General features: G+C 37.0%; 1 protein-coding gene across 1 annotated transcript; it reads right to left on the bottom strand.

Moving 5' to 3' along the window:
* Nucleotides 1-11,160: 11,160 nt before the first annotated feature.
* lsm6 (LSM6 homolog, U6 small nuclear RNA and mRNA degradation associated) lies at nt 11,161-13,360 on the bottom strand. The gene is made up of 4 exons (XM_016480705.1): nt 13,261-13,360; nt 12,791-12,889; nt 11,545-11,658; nt 11,161-11,365 (listed from the first exon to the last, which is right to left on the bottom strand). Exons 2-4 carry the CDS (start codon nt 12,882-12,884, stop codon nt 11,331-11,333), a joined length of 243 nt encoding a protein of 80 aa, XP_016336191.1. The 5' UTR covers nt 12,885-12,889; nt 13,261-13,360; the 3' UTR covers nt 11,161-11,330.
* Nucleotides 13,361-21,724: the final 8,364 nt, after the last annotated feature.

The raw sequence follows: 21,724 nt of genomic DNA, 5'->3' as shown, positions 1-21,724 counted from the left end.
GTTTGAAAGGACAGCGCAGTTTACCTTGGTAAAGTTACCTCAATGTTAACGGGTAATTTGTTGGTGTGCAAAAATCTGACAAAACACACACACACACACACAGACACAGACATACATACATATTTTTTCCTTGTTTGCTGGTCTTATTCTCTCGTAAGGTGCATCGACACACAGCGCAGATGTTCTCCACAACTCTTCCACTCTCGCGGGTTCATCCCCGGGCAAAACCCGACACGACAAAAGACAATATAGAACCCATTCACGAGTTCACACTTACATATAATGAACAGAGTAGAGATAATGGAGGTAAGGCTGCTTTGATTATTTATAGAGGTTCTCTCTTGTGCTGATTGGATAGATGACGTAATTACTGATGATGAACTGGCCGTGTTAATTATCTGCGCGTGCTCCTCCCGAAATTTGTTAATAAAACATCACTTATAATCCGCGATACTATCTACAATGGATGCGGACAGTAAACTAATGCCCCGGTATATTTCTGACGTTCAGAAGCACTACAAGCGCTCGCGCTGCTGATAAGAAGGGCAAATGTATTTGCCAATCATTACAAGCGATGTAACAAGTCCAGTATAGTCTGTCCCAAGCTGCTGCGGCATTGTAGACACGGTGCAGGGCAAATCTTGTCAATCCAAATGTAAGAAATGAGTAAGAAAATAAAACAACCTCAATGGAATGGCATTTAAAAAAATACAGTAAGTCTCTGTATGTGGAGTTTGACGTCACAGAAAATTCCCATGATGCAAAGGCTATTACAGTTACTTACTGTAAAGGGAATTTGCAGTATTATACTGGGTGATATACAGTAAAAAAAAACTGTAGAAATTACAGAAATGTCTAACATTGTTGAATTTTAGGGACATTCTAAAATGTTCTCTAGGCTCCATCACGCACTGAGTTGTTGCCCTGCCTCATATTTGTCATCAATCAACTGTATGAAATGTCAGATGACCCACAGGTCTGGGGCGGGCCAAGTGCGTTAAATGCGTTAATAATTTGAATGCGTTATTTTTCACCGTAATTAATTGATGTAATTAACACGTTAAATTACCAGCAAAATATATACTGTATGTGTTTGTATTTATATATACATAATAAATATACACAGTACACACACATATATTATGTGAACGAAAACTTTTAATTTGGATGTGATTAATTGAGATTATTATATATATACATATGTATGTATGTATGAAGAGTTCAGATGCAAAAGCCTCTAAGTGCCATCTGAAATTTTCATCTAAAATAAGCATTTTTATCAGGCTCCTATGTTTAGGTTCAGTAAATGTATTCTTATGGTAATGGCTTATGGTTATGGTCCTTTTCTATGCAATTAAAGTGAAATAACTAAACATAAATATAGCAGCCTGATAAAAATGCTCATTTTAGAAGAACATTATATATATATACAGACACACACACATTTACATATACATAATATTTAACATATATTTATAGGGTAGAGAGGGGTGAATTGAACCTGTGTGGAAGTTGAGACATCCCTTGTTTCTAGACAACCATAAACAAAACTGGTGATATGATCACACATATTTGAACAGTTAACCATTTTACTAACCCTGTGATGGAGAGAGGCCCAATGAATAATTGGTTACTACATTTAAGTTAAAATAAATAAAATAAAATAAAATAATTTTTTTTTGCTGTTCAAACTGATTTTTGTATGTTCAAGGTCTCATTCTTCTTGTGTCTGAACAATTACAGACAAACTTGAAAAAATATATCACACATGTTTGTACTTTAGAAAGTTATAATATGAGGCTACTCTCAGCATGATGGTTTCTCTAAACTGCTGAATGATACAAGTTTGCTAAAATGGTAGGAGTGGGGTAATTTGAGCCGAAAGTCCTGGGGTTGAGCCAGTGTACATGTAATTCTACATGATATTTCATTAATTTTAGACTAAACATGTTTGATTTTGCTCTTTGTTGTAGCATTTGGACCAATCAGACACACATTTGTTAATTAGATTTAACAAATAAATTATTCATTAGATTAACAAACATTCACAGACCCTTCACCCAATAAACATACTGGGTACCAAGATGTCTGAGAACGAGGCCCAGGACCCTGGTTACCATGGCAACCATGACAGCTTTGCTAGACCAGATCAACTTTACGACCTAATGGCATGTTGAGAATTCTCCCTCTCACTACATTTTCCATAGGAAAGACACACATGCACAGCAAAATGGACTCTTCTCTAATTAATTCATAGGAAAACCTTTCTATGAATGAACACACATATCCTCAGGTCATTGTGTATACCATTACTGTTCTTGTATATTGTCTTTTGTATTGTATACTGTTTTATGCATGTTATGATAGATCACTAGTTAATATAACCTCACCTATATCATGTTTGGTCTCTATGAATTCGTCTTCGAATTATCTAAATCAGCGTTTATATTATATGTGTGTACATAGGCAATATATTAGTGTTCTAAGAATCTTTAGTAATTTTGATTCGAGTTCCATATGCAAATTACCATGCTCTCACACAAAGGGTCATAAAACTCCCCAGTATTTCCAACCTCCCGCTTGGAATTTCAGCCTTTCTCATTGGACAAGCCCATCCTGAGAGGAGTGAATCTTCTCAGACCTTAAAAGGCTTACGTACAGTTCCGCCCATGTGTTGTTGTTTTCTTCTGCTAAGTCTTCTGCTAAAACCTTCTGATCGCGGCCCGTGTGGAGAGCCGGAGCCGGTGCAGGCGTGCCCGGTGGGCTCCAACACATAGCCAGTCAGTCTGCAGTTCTGTTAGATATGGAGAAGATGAGGATGTGAGCTAGCACACCTCTAAGAACACCCTAAGTCTGCGCCAGGCCTCGGGCCTTGACTTTCCATTCACCACCCTTTATGATTTTGATCCTTACTACATGCTCTAATGCATTAATACTGTATGAAAGTATTTTCTGTGGCCACGGAAATATCCTTCCTAGAGTTGATATGAACTTACACTGAATGTTTGCTGGACGAACAGATTAGTTGAGGGCAATTTAATTCTGCTACAGTTACCACTGGCAGCTGATATAAATAATTGTAATTAATCATAATTAACTGTAATTATTTATATACATTTCCCTTTTGAGCTAATTTGCTACATTGTTTTGGTCTTAATTTTGTTCTGAAAATTTTAAACAGGCCTTGTTTATGAAAACTGGCCATTGAAGTATTAATGAAATTGTATTTCCCTGCAACATTTATTCATGTGTTCGCACTAACATATGATTGGATTGAGCATATAGTAAGCATATCTGGCATGATGTCCAGAGGGAGGGCTCCGAGCTCGGGATAGAGCCCGAACCCAGAGAAGTCCCCCCCCATCCCAAGAATGGGATGAAATTAGATTAAGAGTGAGGTGTTGAAGTGGAGGCGGGATGCTGGAAAACTGTTGTGGAACAGAGGTAAGTTGGCTGTATATATACACGTATTGTGCTTGTTAAGGTGATTAACTGACGAGCTCCACCTGGGCCAGACCGATTGATTATCTAATCGTGCTCCTCCCGAACCTTACTGTGCCAAAATGATTATCTGATCGTGCTCCTCCCGAACCTTGTTAATAAAACATCATTAAGTGGGTTGTCGAGTACTATTAACCCAGTCCTGTGAGGTTTTTTTTTAATTCTTCAATTTGAACTTTATTTTGTTCTGAAATTTTTAAATAATTGTAAAAGATGCCTTCAAAGTCAACCTGGTGTCTTGAGCCACAGGCAGGAAAACTCGCTGGATGAGTGGCCAGTCCATCACAAGGCTCACAGATTTTACGAAGTCATATTTATTGAATTTCTCTTCCTTTGATATAGCATGAGATGAAAATGTTCCGTTTTACTTAAGCATAATCAGTGGCATAGTTTAACCTCATGTGGCTGAACTTCTCCATAGGATCAAATTTACCCCTCACTGGGGGCAAGTTGAGCCAAGAGACCCTTTTTTTTTTTTTGAAAACCATATTTTCAAAGCAGTTTATTTTATATCCAAAGTGATTATTCCCAAGGATGCACCAATTTGAAAATGAAATTTATGTACATATTTAAGTTGGACCCATTGCTGTCATGTGCTCACTTTTGTAAAAACTGGATCAACTCACCCCACTTTCCCATGTTTTTGTAATATTTTAAATTCATGTCAATTTTTCAGATTTACTTATATCAATACATCAACATGAATTGATGGGTTTTAGGATGGATATACTGTACATGTACATGACATATACAGTATGTCCAAAAATGTATTACACATACTGTACATAAACATACATATTTGTATGGGCTTGATATGTTAATATTAAATTCTTATGAATTTATATATATATGAAAAAATATATATTTTTGCTTCATGTGACAATATATTTCATATATGGAAAATGTAACTGAACCTACATATACATTTATGTATGGCTTGGAATGACTGGATATCACATACAAAATTTCACAGAGCAACAGTAAATGTGACCGCACCTTTAGATGTTGCTGCTGATTTGCACTAGATTTACTCTGGGGGATCAATAAAGTCTGTCTCTAGTAACTATGAACATACAGTGGCTAAGTGGTGCTGCACAAGAGCTTGAATATAAAATGTCAGCCAAACATTTATGAGACCATAATTGACAGCAGCGAGAGTGCATGCAACTTGGCATTTGCACATATTTGTGGCAGCAGCCTCAGACTGAACTATTATAGCAATTTGAGTACCCTTTGACTCTAATTAACTCCAGGACAAATAAAATAAAAGTGCATGAATTTGCAGCGAAATTGAGGGAGCCATCCTCGGCTCTTCTGTTCTAGTCACACCTCATACCAGCGAAACCCTTCAGATCAACCAGAGATTAAGGAAAATGCCAGCTGTTAAAAATGATTTTAATCTACTATTCTTTCTCTCTATCCATCCCATCTGCACACATTCTCCGATTCTGAATCCCAGTTGTGCCCTTGATGTCATACCGTGGCAAGGCCAAAGGTTACTCAGTGATTTCTAAACGTGGCAGCTACAGGACACACTCAATTACCATTGGCTATCTCCGAGATTTGACAGCACAAAGCCACCTTGGTTACTCGCCAAGAAACAACACACTCTGGCAATTCCATTAGCATGCTGGGTGCTTGCCAGCAACTCTCTGCATTATGTTCCATGGTAGACAAATTGGCAGTCAAAATGGTGTTGTGAAGGGGGCTAATTGCTTGAGTGCAGGGTTAGCCTGTATTTCATGAGACTCGAAATGCACAGGGAGATGGGCTGACCCAACTGTCTGATGTGTCCTAAGATGCGGCGACGAACGTGATGCCAGAACACCTCTGCTGTTGTGATCTGACATTTCTTGTGAAGGAGAATGTTATGCATTAGCTTTTTTCTAATGAGCCAAAAGCTTAAAGACCCAGTGAAATCAAAAGTTTATTAGCTTTGAGATCACCTAACCACCTTTTTTTGCAATGCGGAAGTAAGCTATTTTCTTTGAATGTATGAGATTTCCAATTTATTAGCTGGTTATAACTAATAAAATTGAGTAAACGGTAATAATATTCGCACTACAAACCAGTGTGCTTATGATTATGATAATAAATTAAAATTGAATGATAAATACCAGTTTGCAATATCAAGCAGCATAACAGACTGTTTTTGACAGCTAAAATAACTGGAAGAAGGGGTGACCAACACATCTTTTTTCCGGACATGTCCTGGCTGGGATTTCTAAATTGCCTAAAATATCTGACATTTATATTCCTTCTCGAACTCCAAGATTGGTTGATTGTTGTACACTGCCTGCATGCTATTGGTCAAACTACTTGTTAGTCATTATCTTCAACTAATTTGAAAACAATAGAAAAACAAAACCAAAACCTGCACTGTAAAAAAAAATCCGTAAAAATTAACGGTAAAAAAACGGCAGCTGTGGTTGCTGGAATTTTACCATAAAAAAATACGGTAGCAACGTTTTAGGTTTTAACTTAAATTTACAGTTAAATACCGTAATTTCATTAACTGATATAATGTTATTATACCAACCTATTAAAGTACTGAAATCTGTTTTGTACCTTTGTAATACATTGATAACCCCCAAATGCAGGTGGTGATGAGAAAGTCACATGATGAACCAAAGCCCATCACAAGCAGCTTTTAAATAATAACATATATAGAAGGTGCACAGTGTCATTCACACGAACACTAAACACCATTGTGGTAACACACATGAAACTGAAATCATGCAATAAACATTCATTTAACAACATTAGGTGTAACATACAACCCTGATATACAAAACTGATAAGAAAAACTAAGAAGAAACATAGTTATTTCAACAAAAATACATCAAATTTGAAATGTAACGCAGTGAATTCTAGGAATGTCAATTTACGGTTATTCACTGTAAATTATGCTCTTTTTCACTTCCAAAAACGGTATACTACCGTAAAATTAATGTCCAATACATGTAATGTCCAATACAGTTTTTCACCGTGTATAGTAGGGGAATTTACTAGGGGTTTTTACTGTAGCATATTTACAGTCTTTTACTATTAAATTCACGGTCATTTTTTACAGTGTGGGCATTTTACAAATCCATCGTTAACAAATATAAACATTTAAAATTGTACAGTCTTTTTGTTATTGGAAAACTTACGCAATTCTGACTACACTTATAAAAATAAAGGTGCTTAAAAGGTTCTTCACAGCGATGCCATAGAAGAACCACTTTTGGTTCCACAAAGAACCATTCAGTCAAAGGTTCTTTAAAGAACCATGTCTTTCTTACCTTTTTATAATCTGAAGAACCTTCTTTTGCCACAAAGAACATTTTGTGAAACAGAAAGGTTCTTCAGATGTTAAAGGTTCTTCATGGAAGCATTTAGACAAAAGAGGTTCTTCTATGGCATCGTGAAGCACCTTTATTTTTAAGAGTGTAGCAATAACAAATCATGTTCCTGGCCACCACATAAATTGAAGCATATTGGCTATTTATTACAAAAGGTGCCTTCGATACGAGCCCCCTGCTCAAATACTGCATATAATACACATAAAAACATATAAACAAACATTTGCATAAGGTATATGCTAAGCTAGCAGGCTAATTAGTTAACGGTATGCTAAGCTAGAACACTGTGTAGCCTACTACACTGTGCAAAACACAAGCTAACTAAAAAAAACACAAAGAATTTGTGTATTTTTGCCTTTATTGTGATAGGACAGTATAATGACAGGAAGTGAAGTAGGATGGACCGGGAAAGGTCCGCAAACCAGGACTCGAACTCAGGATGCCCGAAGCACAACAATATGTCGGTGCGCTGACCACGAGGCTATCGGCACAACTTTCTAACATTTAAAATAAATAATGGTCGTAAAAACAGTTCAGACAACATATAGCTACATCATGAAGGAATTTTTGAAGTTTTTTTATCGGTAGACCAAATTCTTAATGATGTACAGGCTCATTTTGGTTCATTTGTCTATTTCAATTAAATAATAAGTTCAAATTAAATAAGAACAAAATAGCAGTTTAGATAGCAACAAACAGATTGCTAAAAAAATGTATAGGACCTGTATCCCCCCTCTGAAAAAGTTTGAAATCCACTGGTCTTTTGACACCCCAATAATTCACACACACAGAGAAGAATCTAAAGAACGTATTTGAATATGTGATTTGAATATTAGAATATGCCGCAAACATTGTCAGTATAGGTAGATACCATGGTGTGAATGTTTCTTTAGTTGGCGTAAACGGAAGCCATATTTTTTTAAGCGATGCAGTCGGCTAATGTATACCTTTTTTGTTTTTCAAATAAATGAACAGACTCTCATTGCTCCAGCACACTTTATCCCATAAATTGAAGTAATCCGTTTTCATCAGAGAGGTATAATTTACAACCACAAGAGGTCGATACACACACTAGCAAGCGCTGCTGTCTGGGTCAACATACCCCCCGGAACTTATTTTTCCCCAAAATGAATGCCACTTCTTTCAGCCAAGCAGCTTCGCATTGCCATTTGTAGGTTAGTCCGGATAAATCATTCAGCCCCCTTGTACAAACATCCACAACAGTTCCTTTCAGATAATAAGGTCAGGGAGCACATTCCAGGCCAAGGTTGACGGTATTGGAGTCTAAATTAAGAGTCTGCATGTGGTAGAATGCTGGTCAACAACAGCCTTTGTATGAGCTTAAATAACTCGCGTTTTCATTCAGATAGCACACGACTAAAGCATTTACACCTTTTTTGCTATTATTTTAACTTGAAAGGAAAGAAAAATGATAAATATACATGTGTTTAAATATTAACATTTATATCATATGCATGGGTTTCTGGCATAAGTTTAAAAAAAAATCATAGAAAAAAAAAAAATAATAATAAAATACAAACTGCATACAATGTAACACAGCTCCACCAGTATGCTGTCTAAAATGGTGTGCAAGAATTGACTGAAAGCTGATCCCTTCATTCCTATCTTCTCTGGCAGAGAAGAGTCTCTCCAGATCAAGTTCACACACTTTGATGTATGGCATTGCCTTACACGTACATTCTGCTGGCTTTGCTGTGTAAATACTGGAAATGTCTGTATTACTTCTAGGGGTCAGAGAGGAACATTTTATTCCTGCTCAGTTTGAACCCCTCATATTACAGTTCAGGTATACCTTTGTTTACCAAACAAATCACTCAAAGCCACAATAGCGTATATGCCTGTATATCTGTGTAAAAATGTTTGAGATCTATAAATATGAAAGATTATATATGTTATGCAAGATCAGATTGTGATTAAGCACCTATTACTCCAGTCTTCAGAGTCACGTGATTCTTCAGAAATCATCATAACATGCTATAACAATATATCAATGTGTGCATAAATATAGGCGATAGTCGATATTCTGATTTTTTTTTTGTTTGTTTCTGAAGCACATTTTACCAATGCCAAACCACATCAGTTTTAATACTGTAACTGCTATGAATTTTGTTTAAACTCATTTGTAATTGATATTTAATCGTTAATGAGGGCTAGAAGTAAAAAACGCCTTGTATTCAGGTCCACAAAACTTTTTTTTTAAATCAGTCTTCATTTATTTTATGATGCGTATTAAGTGGGGGTAATGTTTCGGGATTCCTTACCTTAACAAAGTCTCTGAGAACCTGGCACCTTGTACTTCTGGAGACTCCAGATAGTTTGCAGTTCTGGAAAAAGGTGGCACTGGAGACTAAAGGCTTCCTAATGGTTTAATTCTTGGTTTAACACCTAATTCTTCACCTTAATTCTTTACTCTTTTGCAGTTAATATATTGTCTTCTAAACCTGTTTTTTGTGATCCTGCTGCCCCAATGACCATTTCTTGTTCAATGGCCATGCCTCATTTAGCAACTTCTATAGTATTGCATCCTTCTCATGGACATTTAATAATTTTGGACCTTTCAATGTGTTAAATCTCTTTTTTGCCCCATTTTACCTGGAAAAGAAAACCTGCTATATAATAATTCACATCTGAATATAAGACTTTTTTACTTCCAGCCCTCGTCAACAATTATATTTTATTTATAATTTATAAATGATTAAAATTCATAGTAGTTTGTTTTAAGATTGATGTGTTTTGGAATTAATTAAATGTGCTTGGAAAAAAATATGATCAGAATTATTGACTTTATGCACACACTATATTTGGTGCTCAAGAAATTTTATTTTTATCAATGTTGAAAACGGTTGTGCTGCTTAATATTTTTGTGTAAACGGTGATAATTTTTTCAGGATTTTTGGATGAACAGAATGTTCATAAGAACAGCATTTATTTGAAATATTTTTGTAATTATTATAAAAATTATTTTGTATTCATTTTTGTAAAAGATGGAAAGATCTATACTGTATGGACCCCAAATATTTGAACTGTAGTGTACAATCATTCTGTAAAGAACCACGAATACTAGCATCACAATTCAGTTTTTCTTTGTTCCTTTGACTCGCAAGGTGTTGCAAGCAATACATGTTTTACTGTACACTACACTACAGTATTTGGGAATCGGGGCAAATCTCTTATCTGCTGCAATGTCTGGGTCCAACTGCTGGTGGAGCTGCAGACCTTAAACTCACTGGATAAACATGAATGCAACAATCCAGTCTAATAAAAGCTAAAGCTTAATAGTGCAAACGTGCCATATTCACAGCCAAAATAGCATTATGTGAATGGGCAAGCACTGACGACCACTAATATCTGAGCTCCCATTATGACCCAACATCTACGATTTTGTAATCAAATCTGTATAATTATTGCATATCATACAATAAACGCAACATGATGGTGATAACCTGTACAGATTCTGAAGCCAGCATTTGCTGCCAGTTATGATGTTGCAGGCTGTTGCTCTCTAGGTCATTAGAGCAGCCCTCATAAGACAGAGACTATTTAGTCATTGGGTCATTACTGTGAACAGTGCTAATTAATCTCGGAGCACAGAGCAGCGTCGTGAGAGGGGCTCTGGTTTTTGATTACAATAGGAAAGCATTTGCTGCGGTCGCCATAATGATACCAAGCTCCTGCTAGAAAGCCCGCGCTCAATCCGGTTACGGACAAGGTTTAATCAATACTGTGTCCTTCATCCTGCATTCAGGGCCGACCTTGGCAGCCTTTTGTCTCCTAAACGAGGGCAAAGAGCATAAATGTGGATACACAGAGAAAAAAAAAAAGAATGGTCCAAGCACTGATCCCACATGAAAATAAAACACTAGCGCATCTAGTCAGCTCATTTGGAACCTAATGAGCGATCATATGTTTATCATTATTTTACCTTAGCCTAATAAAGTGTCACCGTGCCAGGATCGTTTCTAAATTTATTAGAGCCTCCTAATGTAGGCAGAAAGGTTAGAAAGGGGCAGACAACACCAGCACAAACATATCAGGGTTCAATCAGGGTCTACCTATTGATTCATTTGAAAACAAAGAACATTATCATGCAATAGAGGGCTATAGTAGACCAAATGATGTGAAACAGCAGGTATATTTAAGCAGTGAATATGAAATATGTAGATAAAGGAGCCTTGAACAACCTCCAGACTTGAAAATGCTAATCAGCAATTCCTTATGACTGAATTATCACCATTGAAATATTCTTAGAAGCATCTCGGGAACAGATAAATCATGAAAACACAAATGCAAAATCTATTGTTGGAAAAACAAATTTAATGCATCACTCTGCAATACACCAAATTTTGTGTTACAAAACATGAAACAAACTTATCGAACATTATCGTCAGCTAACAAAGGATTAGGAATATCGACAGTAAACAATTTACTTGTGTAATAATGAATAAAGAAACAAGTAAAATGGCTTCACATCTTCCTCTTCTGGGTGCTGATGTATAACACTAGAGGACAAATAAAACAAAATGAACTTTGGTATATGCAAAACATCTATAAAAAGTAAAAGGTTTGAGAACATGCTCACAGACAGATTATGAAACGACACACTGGGTCTGCTTAAGTTGAAAACACTATGAAAACAACTCAGGAAAGAGCACACTTGAAAAACATAGACAACACATACCATTGTTTCCTCTGAGAAATGCATCTCCATACTTGTTCTTCAGCTGGCCATTGACATATTCCTCTGTCTGTTCCACGGCGATATTCATGTAGCCGTCAAGGCAAGCCAGGACTCCTAAAGGCAAAACACACATTAGACATAATGTAACTTTAAATGGGTGTTTTTTTGCACCTATTAGAAAACTTAAAATTCTCGTCTTAGTGATATTTTATATTGTACATAATTCTGCGCTATGATATGGGGAAAGCAAATGGTCCACCCACAGTTATGCACCAGCTCCAGATTAGAAAAGGTCTGAGCTGTGTTGATGCAGCTCAGGGAAATATTCCTTTCCATGGATGCCAGAGGTCATTTTGACTGAACATGTTTTTAAATTTAAGTTGAATATTTTTGTCAGTGGATATATAGCAGCAACAGTGGGGGATTGAAAAACATTTAATTTTAGACTAGTCAAGTATGTGTCGATGTCAGTTATATGCAGAATAGCATTCTTTGACAAAAACGTGGGCTGAGTCTACACTTTCTAGAGCAGTGGTTCTCAACTAAGAGGATGGGTGTGATTTTTCTTTTTTTTTTATCTTTAAAAATCATTTAAATTCCATCTTATATCTCTATGGGTATTTTTATAATGGATATACATTTTTTCTAATTATGCCAAAATATTTTAACAAGTAAAAATTACTTTTAAATGATACAAATGTAAAATTTTAATTTTAAAACATAAAAAACTAAAGACATTTTTTAAATACATTTTTAAAAATCCTTATCCAGTAAATCACAAGCAACTGGAAAAATCATGGGGCCTTTGAATATTGTTATAGACAATGGATTGCCTTGGAGTCAAAAAGGTTTAAATGTAAAAAAAAAAAAATGTTTACGTTTGGTAAAGCTAGTAAAGGGAGGATTCAAACTGAAAGCCTCAGATCAAGAACAGGGTAGATCCACAGTCATATTTATGATATGACATGTTTACCAGATTTACATCCACACAGCGGCATTTTCTTATTTCCAAAATTCTGAATACGATCAAAGTGTCTGGGTTTTTTAATTCTTGCCTTCTTGTATGATGTCCCTGACCAACTTTAAAGGGGTCATATGATGCTGCTAAAAAGAACATTAGCACCAAGAGCTTGTAACACTCCAAAGAGAAAGGAAAAATTGAAATCGCATCATATGACCCCTTTAAACTAAATCTACAACCTTGGTTTATAAATCTCATTTAAGATGCTTCTACATTTAACGTTACCTCTGTAATCGACACCAGAGTTCAGCTTCACCACCACTGGTCTCCCAATGATCTGCTTCAGGAAATCACTTGGTGTCTGCTTCCGGAGACTCATTTTTACTGAAAATATAGAGAAATTGAAGATTATAAATCACTAACGTAACATGATCACAGTTGTAAGGAAATGTGCCCAGGCTTTATTGTTAGCAAAAAAAGAACTGTAACACAAGAGAATAACGCCGTGAGATTAGTTTATCATTCACTGACTATACTAAACACATTCTTTTTAATGAAACCGCCAATCTAGGTTTTAAACCGCTGTACATTTAGCATGAGCGGCTAGCTTAGCCTGTTAGCATTACAACCCAGTGTAGGACACAATACACTCGTTATACATGTCGCAGAGTACAGTAATGCAATTTATTTAACCCTCCGCTAACGCCAAATGTAACGTTACTCGTTTATTTAAAGAACACAAAGAAGTCACTCACCTCTATCGTTTTGTAACGTTTGCCGCACGCTTCGACTGAGTGACTGTTGACCAATGAACTGAAGCGCTTATGGTGTTTACACCGCGCAGCCAATCAGAAGCGTCGATAAAAACCCAGCGTACGGAAGCCGCAAAGATAACATTATCTCCTTTGAAAAATAATGCGGAGAGGAAAAGGAGCCAAAACGACAAAGGTAGTGAAGACAGAGAAGCTTCGCTTTTGTTTTAGTAGGAAATTAGACGGGTGCGCTAATGAATGATAGATAGATAGATAGATAGATAGATAGATAGATAGATAGACTGTTCAAATTAGAATTGTAAAATATAATATTTGGTATACTGTAAAAAATATATATACACAAATATTGTGTATTCCCTGTAAAAAAAAAAAAAAAAAAAACCAAGGAAATCTCTATATATTGTGTAGAGAGGTGTGACTAAAAACACATAGGGAAAAGAATATCTTGAGTAGCCGAAAAGAGAGATGGGGGAGAAAAAACCTGTCTTTTGTTCACAGGCAGAGGAGGGCATGCACCTGAGAGACAGAATCATAAAGCACTTCTGGCGCATCCAGACAGTTTGCTTGTTAGCAGGGCATTGCTAGCCCTGAGGAGGCTAGAGGTTAATTTGGTATCTGGTGCCGTGTTAAACTAAGGTCAGCGCTACAAGTCCTTAAGTCATAAACAAGTGTGGTTAAGAGCCGTGTACACACCTAGGCACAAGTTAATGAATATTCAATGAGTATTTTTTTCCCTTGTTGCCTGAGTTCATGTCCTAAAGGAGGGTTAAGAGGGGAAAATGTGATCTAATGTGTCTGTCAAAGCAATCATTCATTTAAGAAAAAAAAATAAACAGGTTAACAGATATTTTAGTAGAGGCACACAATACCTGCATGTTCTGTGGTAAATATATAAAGAATGATTTGAGCGATATGACAAAGACTTGACACACACACACACACTACGGCGCATTCTTGACTTTCCTGGAAAAGCATGAGTGGCTTGGCTTGTTAAGTGATACTGAATAAAAACACAATGAAGCGGTAGAGATAAAGAAAGCATTTCATTAGCTTTTTTTCTTCACAGTTTTGCCTGTTGCTTGGCAAAGGACGAAGAATGTTTCTGTCAACACAAAAGAAGACATTTTAACCTTACCGACCTGTCCTTCAAAAGTGTTTGTCTAGATATTTTGTACGTTGATGTGAATGTGCATTAATTGTATAGCGCAGACTGGCTAGAGACAAAAAAAGCTTTCAGGTTTACCCAGTGCAGACAATCTACTCTCACCACGATCCTGGGAATAACCCCACAGCTACTCCCAAACCAGTAACGTGTTGTAATAGCTGCCCAGCGATGCCAGATGGGACTGTTTTCACCCTGCCTTGAAGACGCTGGTGAGCTCGAGATGGACAGTGGCACAGTTGATTTGCTGGTACAACCCGCCTCACCTTTCTAAGCCCCCAAAGACCTGAGAGGGAGTGGAGGAAAAATGAAAAGATTACAGAGGCAGCTTCAACAGGGTTGGGGGGTGGGTCAGGCTGAGGGGTGTCAGATGCGAGGGGAGGGGGAACCCTCGGTTGCCGCAGGCTGTCTCGAGGAAGAGGACGGAGGGGCGAGGAGAGGAAAGTCTAGACTAGGCTGACCTTTGCGGGCCAGGGCTTTCTCTACGGGGTCAAGTTGGATATGGAGGGAGGATAATGGAAAAACCTCAAGGGAGTTTTCAAATGAAATCCAGATTGGCTGCCGGCATGTAGTTTTTCTCCTCCCCTTCCCTCTACCTAATCCCTGCACTGCATGGGGGTAATAGTGTGGAAATGATGGGGGGAGCGTCGCCTTGATCAAAAATGAGCAGTGGAACCTTGCTCACCTTTTCTAACACCCGGATTCATGCCCACTATATATATTTCTGTGCATGCAGCCACTGCAGGCCAGGTTATCCAATGCGATTCCAGGCACTGGCTGCAGCCTCTAGACCTTTGTCAAATACCTAGCTGAAATTATTTAGGAGAGCCGCCTTATATCCGCATTCTTATATACAGTACTTGAAATGAGCTGAAGCCAATGTATGAGATTTAAGAATTTGTTAGATGTATTTGCTTTGACATATCTGACATTGGTTCAATTCTATCATCTTTCTAGAAAAAATATATCTGCAGTCCTTTTGAAGATATAATCTCGCAACATTTGAGATATAAAGGAAAAGTCATTTTTGCTTCACAAATTTGAATATCTGGGAAATGTGTCATTTAGAGTCCTCAAATGTTCGCAGTGAACTATTAGCAATGTCTGCCTGTGCAGTGAAGTATAAGTGCTAATTGCTATTTAAACAGCTAAATGCTAATTAACGCTAATGAATCTCATCTTGATTCTCTGTGAGCTCCGCCATTTTGAGTGTGGTATACAGTGCCTGGCAAAACCAATGTTCTCATTTTGTTGAATTACATGTTCTACACTAATATTTTATTGCTCTTAATGAGATACTCCACCCAAAAAGGAAAATTAATTGCTCACCCACATGTCGTTCCAAACCCATATAATCGTCGTTTATCTTTAGAACACAAATTAAGATATTTTTTATTAAATCCGAGAGCTTTCTGACCCTGCATAGACATCAATGCAGCTGAAATGTTTTATGGCCCAGAAAGGTAGTGAGAACATCGTTAAAACAGCACATGTCACATCAGTGGTTCAACCACAATTTTATGAAGCTACGAGAATACTTTTTGTGCACAAAGAAAGCAAAAAGAATGACTTTATTCAACAATTTCTTCTCTTCCATGTCAGTCTTCTTGGGGCGTTCACAAGAGTACCACAACACGTGTGTGCATTCCTCTGCTTGTAAACAAGACGCAGGAGCATCCATGTTCGACTGACACAGAAGAGATGAAATTGTTGAATAAAGTCATTCTTTTTGCTTTCTTTGTGCACAAAAAGTATTCTCGTAGTTTAATCAAATGAAGGTTGAACCACTGATGTCACATGGACTATTTTAACAATGTCCTTACAACCTTTCCTGACCTTGAACATGTCAGTTGCGTTGCTGTCTACTGTATGCAGGGTCAGAACGCTCTCAAAATATCTTAATTTGTGTTCTGAAGATGAACGAAGGTCTTACAGGTTTGAAACAACATAAGGGTGAGTAACTAATGACAGAATTTTCATTTTTGGGTGAACTATCCCTTTAAAGCTGCAACAGATGAGTGCATGAAGTGCCCAACGTTCCACACATTTTTCAGTTATTTAAGTGCATCATCTGGGCATTTTAAATTAACTTTTTTCTTTTAGAAATTTTCAGTGTGACACTAATCACTATTTACTAAAAAATGGCATAGAATAGTACATAAATATTAAAATTGGGACGCACCTATCATTTAATTACCCTCATGCTGTCCCAGATGACTTCCTTTCTTCTATGGAACACAAATAGGGATTTTTAGAAAAAATAATCTACCTTTCAGAGTTCATATAATAGAAGTGAATGGGTCTTTTAAAATTGAACACTTCAAAACCATGCAAAATGAACATGACGGTAATCAATGCAATCCCAGTTTATGAATCATTGTCTTCTGAAGTGAAATGCTGAGTGTGTGAGAGAAAAATAGTAACTTTTGAACCCTTCACTTCTGGCCAACTGTCAAACACAGGTTCAGGAGTTCTCTCTTGACATGATGGATTATTTTTCTAAAAATCTCTGCTTGTTTTCCACAGAAGACATATTCCCTGTATAGCTCGTATGGCATGAGGATGAGTAAACGATGAGAGAATTTTCATTTTTTGGATTGAGTATCGCTTAAATATGGATGACAGGTTAGAGTTGTGTGAGAGTTTGTAGGATTTGATCTTTGATCTCTTTGATCATTAAACCACCAGGATCCATTGGAATATTGTATATTTTTCTGGGTGCCTTTCATAATTTATGCATATGTTTGACTTTGAATTCCATGGCTGACCTTCAGTTTCACATCCTAAATAATGATGCAATAACATTTTTACTGTCTATATTGCAAAAGGTGGCACTGGCAAATGTTAAAGTGTGAAGAATGAATATTTATGCAAACAGTATATTTATTTTTTTGTTTAAAATAAACCAGAGCACATTTCATACTTGAAGCTTAATTTTTATGTGTTATTTTTATTTCTATGTAATTCTAATGCACTGCATATCTAGGCTATGAAATGATAACCCATTACCTCTAAACTCCTGCTGAACTGTCTGTGCAGGCAGTTCTTATTCATCTGCGTGCATGTTCGAGGAAGAGGGAGAGAAAATCTTTTCATGTTCAAGACTGATGCCTTGCAGTGGTTCAACACATTCAGACCACTACATACGCCCACCTTCAGCACCCAACTCCTCAACCGATCATAGAACTAACTCTTCACAACCCACCCAAAAGGCATGGCTCCATTAGGAGAGTGGGACCAAAGCCAGGTAACCCATCCAGGATATCCCAAGCAAGGTAATAAACAAAAACACTCTTGGATATAAACTGAGCAGTGCTTGATGCTTGACATGTCATTTATATTATCCATATATTTTATGTATTTAATTTTCTTTGTTACACTTAATGACAAAAGTCATATTCCCCCAGTGGTGTCCCCCAACTTTTTTTGGACCAGGTTTCCCTGCTGCTTGCTTTTTTTCAAAAAGGCCATGTTAAGGTGGGTCAGTGTGCGAGCGTATCTTTGGTTTGATTGCATGTATAATTACAGTGATGTAGGGAGAAATGTTTGCGAATGAAGGACAGGAGAGCTGAGCATATAAAAGGAGCACTTCACATCCATAAATATGCATTGTGACATTTGGAACAAAGCCCCCTCATTCTACTTTCATGATGAGTTCAGCTAGCATCCTGTAACATATTGCCCATACAGTTTCACAAGCATTCTTGCCAGTTCATCAGGTTTGCTCTTTGCCAAAAAAGGGGTTGTTGTTAAAAAAAGATGGTAGCTCTTTCTTAAAGGTACTCTACTTTGTAGAAGAAGGATTGCCCAATTTGTGAAGCAGAGAACAATGAGTTGATATATTTATAGCAATAGTTGTGACATCAGAACGCTGGCTTCTGCATCAACAGCACCACACATATGCATCGTGGGACTCTCGTGAACACACATCGAAGACTGACACAGAAGAGAAGAAATTGTTGAAAAAAGTCGCTATTTTTATTTTCTTTGCGCACAAAAAGTATTCTTGTAGCTTCATAAAATTAAGGTTGAACCACTGATGTCACATGGACTATTTTAACAATGTCTTTACTACCTTTCTGGGCCTTGAACGTGTCAGTTGTGTTGCTGTCTATGGCAGGGTCAGGAAGCTCTGGGATTTCATCAAAAATATCTTAATTTGTGTTCCGAAGATGAATGAGGGACTTACGGGTTGGGAACGACATGAGGGAGAGTAATTAATGACAGAATTTTTTTTTTTACTTTTTTAACTGTTAAAAACATTTTTGTTAATTGAAATAATGCTTGAATGAAATGAAATTTAAATATTAGATGAAGTTAAAAAATGAAAAATGAAAGTTAAAGTACTAAAATGTCCAAACTGGAAATAAAAAACTGAAACTGAACTTAAGTTAAATAAACATAAAAAACTGATACAAATTACACAAGCACAAAACATAATTATAAAAAAGTAAACTAAGATTAAAATAAAAACCTGAAAATATAGAAATAAAGCTAAACTATTAATCAAAACTATAAGTATATAAATAAATACAACTGTTCCAACCCTGTTCTTTATTCTTTCGAAGCCAAAAGATATATATATATATATATATATATATGTATGTATACAAATGTTGTTTTGGACCCCACTGACTCAATGTATGGGCAGAAAAAGTTCAAACTTCCTTTAAAATATCTTCTTTTGTGTTTCACAGAAGGCTTAAAATGACACTAGGCATGACATGAACATAATTTTCATTTGTGGGAGAACTATCCCTTTAAGAGATAGAATTGTGATAGTAATATGCGAATGCTAGCTTCTTGTGACATTTTAGAAACAATTATTACTAGCATTAGACCCTGAGGAGAAAGACAAACCTCTGCTTTTATAGCCGTGAGTCTAACATAGCGATGGTATGCCGGTTTCTCCTTTCTAAACACCTCAGTGGTTGTTCTAAAAAAGAGATAAAACTCCCGGCTGCCAGGAAGCTAGCCTTTCAAATCCTACACTCTCTCCTCGGGTGAGGATCTCTTCTCTCTGTCTCTCTCTCTCTATCTCTCCTTCTCATATAAACACAACCACACACACACAAACTCCCACTCTGCCTTTTGACCACTAGTGTTCCCTTCCACAGAGGAGTTGTGACTCAGAGGCAGGCAAACAGTGGTCTTTGCTAGCTGAATATTCATCGGAATGGGAAGACATGTTGTGCTTGATCCTGAGTTATGTCATATAGCGATGAATTCAATTCAATGTATATATTGAAGAGAAATGCTTCAGGAAGTAACAGAGCAAAACAGCTCAGCACAACGTCTGACATTCATTTCTTTATTCTCTTTGCAGGAATGGCGTTTTACAGAACATTCCTGAGGCAAGTCTGATGCCTCAATAAATCTGCCCCAGTCTCTTTCTCTCTCCCTTAGCTTGTCTCAGTGGAATGTCAGCTGGCAAGTGCCCAGACATTGAGACTTAGCCTTTCAGAACGTGCCAGTCTCACCCAAGCTTCAGAAGTGGGCAAGCACAGAAGCAGCAGTCCCCTTATCAAAGCGCTTGTCCAGCAGGGCTCACGGCTCACTGAACCCCTGATCACCAAATCCTCTGACCTGCCGTTAACCCGCCAGACTCAGAGCGACAGTGACAGAAGAGGCTGTCATGGTGAAGACCTACAGAGAGACTACCGAGACCTACGGAGATGATATGATGTTAGAATGCATCGTGCATCATCATTTACATGAGGTTAGATTTGAACATGATGTCCCTACAATACCCCATGCCACTTGTTTTGATAACACTGAAAATTACAAGGTTTTTGGAATAGTTCACCTAAAATTCTGTCAGTATTTATTTTACACCCTTGTGTCATATCAAACCCGTTCTTTTTCCTGTTGTTTCTTTTTTGTGACAAACTGCACTATCAAAAACTACAGTAAATATATTCAAAGGGATAAAAAAGCAGCATAAAATCATCATAACACTTTAGTATAGGGACCAATCCTCACTATTAACTATTTGCTTATTAGCATGCCTATTAAGAACATATTGGCCAGTACTTATAAAGCACATATTCTGCATGACTGTACATCCCTAATCCTACCCAATACCTAAACTTAACAACTACCTTTATAACTTAATAAGCAGCAAATTAGTACTTTATTGAGGCAACAGTCGTAGTTAATGGTTTGTTAACAGTGGGAATTGTACCTTAAAATTAAGTGTGACCTAATATTTTTCAATGATATAAATATTTGTGATTACTCTCATTGGCATGTTAATGATGAATAGTAGCAATTTGATTTGTATAGGAATCATTTTTAAATTAATTAGTTGATTTAGTCGAATGATTCTGACTGAATGATTCATTCATAAATCAGATTGATGAATTTCTGAAGTAGTATGAACTTTAATGATACTTTAACATTTGAACTTGAAATTCTCAGGTCTTGCTCGTTGTAATTATTCTTATTGTAATGGAAAAGTGCAGCCAGTAGATCTTCTAAATTTCTCCTTTTGTGTTCCACAAAAAAATCAAATGCCAAAAAGATTTGAAATGTAATGTCATTTTCATTTTTGTGTGAACTATTCCTTTAAATCTTGCTTTAAACCATTTATTATCTATAGTATAGTGTGTCCATCTGCTGATGCAATATTTGTGCTGCTGGTGGAATATCATGTGCAATTCCCTCATGTTTTCTGGTTCGTTTTCATGTCTAGTTCATTTTCATGGTTCAGATGGTATTCATTTCTAATCCAGCACAACCAAATCTAAATTAAGAACTTCATGTTTATGCTGTTCAGCTGGCCATCTTTGATACCACATAAGCCAAGATGAACTGCCAGCACTTGGCTTTGTTAGTTTAATATTTTAATGTGTTTAATTATGGCAGGATAGGCTCGATAACCTTCTGTGACGTTCAGGCAATTGTCAGCAAATGAATGAGATTACATGACAAGCACTGAATGACAGCACAACCCAGCGCTCAGTCTTCCCGCCACTTATCTGATGGTAGCCTAGCAACAGATCCCTGACCTGGCATTGACCTCCACCTGATAAGGTCAGCACCTGAAGTGTCTCTCATTGGTGGGCCCTATGAAGAGGAGGAGGAGCCTAGAAGAGAGGGAGAGAAAAGGAAAGAAACAAAGGGAAATGGAGAGAGGGCAGAAATCCCATCAGAAACAAAGCCATAGCCACACAAAAGCGCCGAGGGCTCGTGTTACAGCGTGTGGATCAAAAGAGAACTGTAATCACCATAGGCTACACCGATAGTATTTCCCATATGCAAAACAAGAACTGTCACTGACAT

This window comes from Sinocyclocheilus anshuiensis, unplaced genomic scaffold (genome assembly GCF_001515605.1).
Source record: "Sinocyclocheilus anshuiensis isolate Anshui unplaced genomic scaffold, SAMN03320099.WGS_v1.1 scaffold309, whole genome shotgun sequence".
Classification (NCBI taxonomy): Eukaryota; Metazoa; Chordata; class Actinopteri; order Cypriniformes; family Cyprinidae; genus Sinocyclocheilus; species Sinocyclocheilus anshuiensis.
The sequence above is the reverse complement of the archived record's forward strand: the minus strand, read 5'-3'. Positions and strand labels throughout refer to the sequence as shown.

Excerpts from the sequence above, each read along its gene's own strand:
- lsm6 (XM_016480705.1), bottom strand. The coding sequence starts at position 12,884 with ATGAGTCTCCGGAAGCAGACACCAAGTGATTTCCTGAAGCAGATCATT. Across the intron at positions 11,659-12,790 it reads CTCTGGTGTCGATTACAGAG|GAGTCCTGGCTTGCCTTGAC; the intron begins GTAACGTTAAAT and ends TTTTGCCTTTAG. Across the intron at positions 11,366-11,544 it reads ATTTCTCAGAGGAAACAATG|TGTTATACATCAGCACCCAG; the intron begins GTATGTGTTGTC and ends TTTGTCCTCTAG.